The following is an 811-nucleotide window of genomic DNA, read 5'->3' as shown; positions in this document are numbered from 1 at the left end:
ATGGTTTGTTAATAGCGAGAATTGGACCTTAAAATAAAGTGTGAATTTTGCTGTGTATCGTGTCTCACCTGTATTCCCCTCAGCTGGATATAATCCGAAATGAACCAGGCCAGGCAATGGCACAGGAAAAACACCATGATGTCCCAGCGAAACACATGGTGGGCGGCCCAGCCGATGAGAAGACTAGCCACAAAGCACTCAGAGATGGGCTCGATGATGGTGGCCGGCAGCATGTTGATTCTCAGTTTGGCCCATCTAGCAAGAGCAGATAACAATGAGATGAGCTCAGCAGAAAATGGGAACTAGTACCATCTAAAGCCACAAAAACAACATCATGTGTTACAGTTGGATAGCTTATTCTGACAAACATATCAAAATCTATTCAAGATTTGCTTCTCCGTATTATGATGCAATTTTAAAGGCAGGAATCCATCAGCAACGCTAAAAGAAAATTGCGAACAGCAACAAAAATAACCCAGTCCCATCACTGCGCCAGAGGTGGCCCCATCAGGAAAACAGATTGGTTTCACTAGCGGACATAAAAAGCTGATTGAACAACCGGCGTACCTGATCATGCGAGACTGGAATTGTGCAATGGAGTACGAGCCTGAATTCTGCATGGCTACCTGCGTTGCCATGGAAAATTTCCATCCTCTGCAAGAGAAACACCACATCATTGCACTGGCAAATAAAGGACATTTTAGCCGAGGCTGAGAGATACGATTCTGAACACACATTAAAGGAATATTTTCATTCAAAACGGTCAAGCTATAAATAGACATATTAAATTTAATTTGTGCATACAAATAAA

At 42.5% G+C, this 811-nt stretch overlaps 1 protein-coding gene across 1 annotated transcript; it reads right to left on the bottom strand.

The window, feature by feature from the left end:
* Positions 1-68: 68 nt before the first annotated feature.
* On the bottom strand, positions 69-722 carry LOC107735472 (ceramide glucosyltransferase-B-like; the record flags this gene model as incomplete). Its single annotated transcript, XM_016547143.1, has 2 exons — positions 568-722; positions 69-255 (listed from the first exon to the last, which is right to left on the bottom strand). Coding segments are annotated over exons 1-2 (297 nt in total), but the record flags the coding sequence as incomplete, so codon positions are not given.
* Between the last annotated feature and the right edge of the window lie 89 nt (positions 723-811).

The sequence above is a fragment of the Sinocyclocheilus rhinocerous genome, unplaced genomic scaffold, assembly GCF_001515625.1.
Source record: "Sinocyclocheilus rhinocerous isolate Xijiao unplaced genomic scaffold, SAMN03320098_v1.1 C36085584, whole genome shotgun sequence".
NCBI classification, from domain to species: domain Eukaryota; kingdom Metazoa; phylum Chordata; class Actinopteri; order Cypriniformes; family Cyprinidae; genus Sinocyclocheilus; species Sinocyclocheilus rhinocerous.
This window is presented reverse-complemented; position numbering and strand designations above follow the sequence as displayed.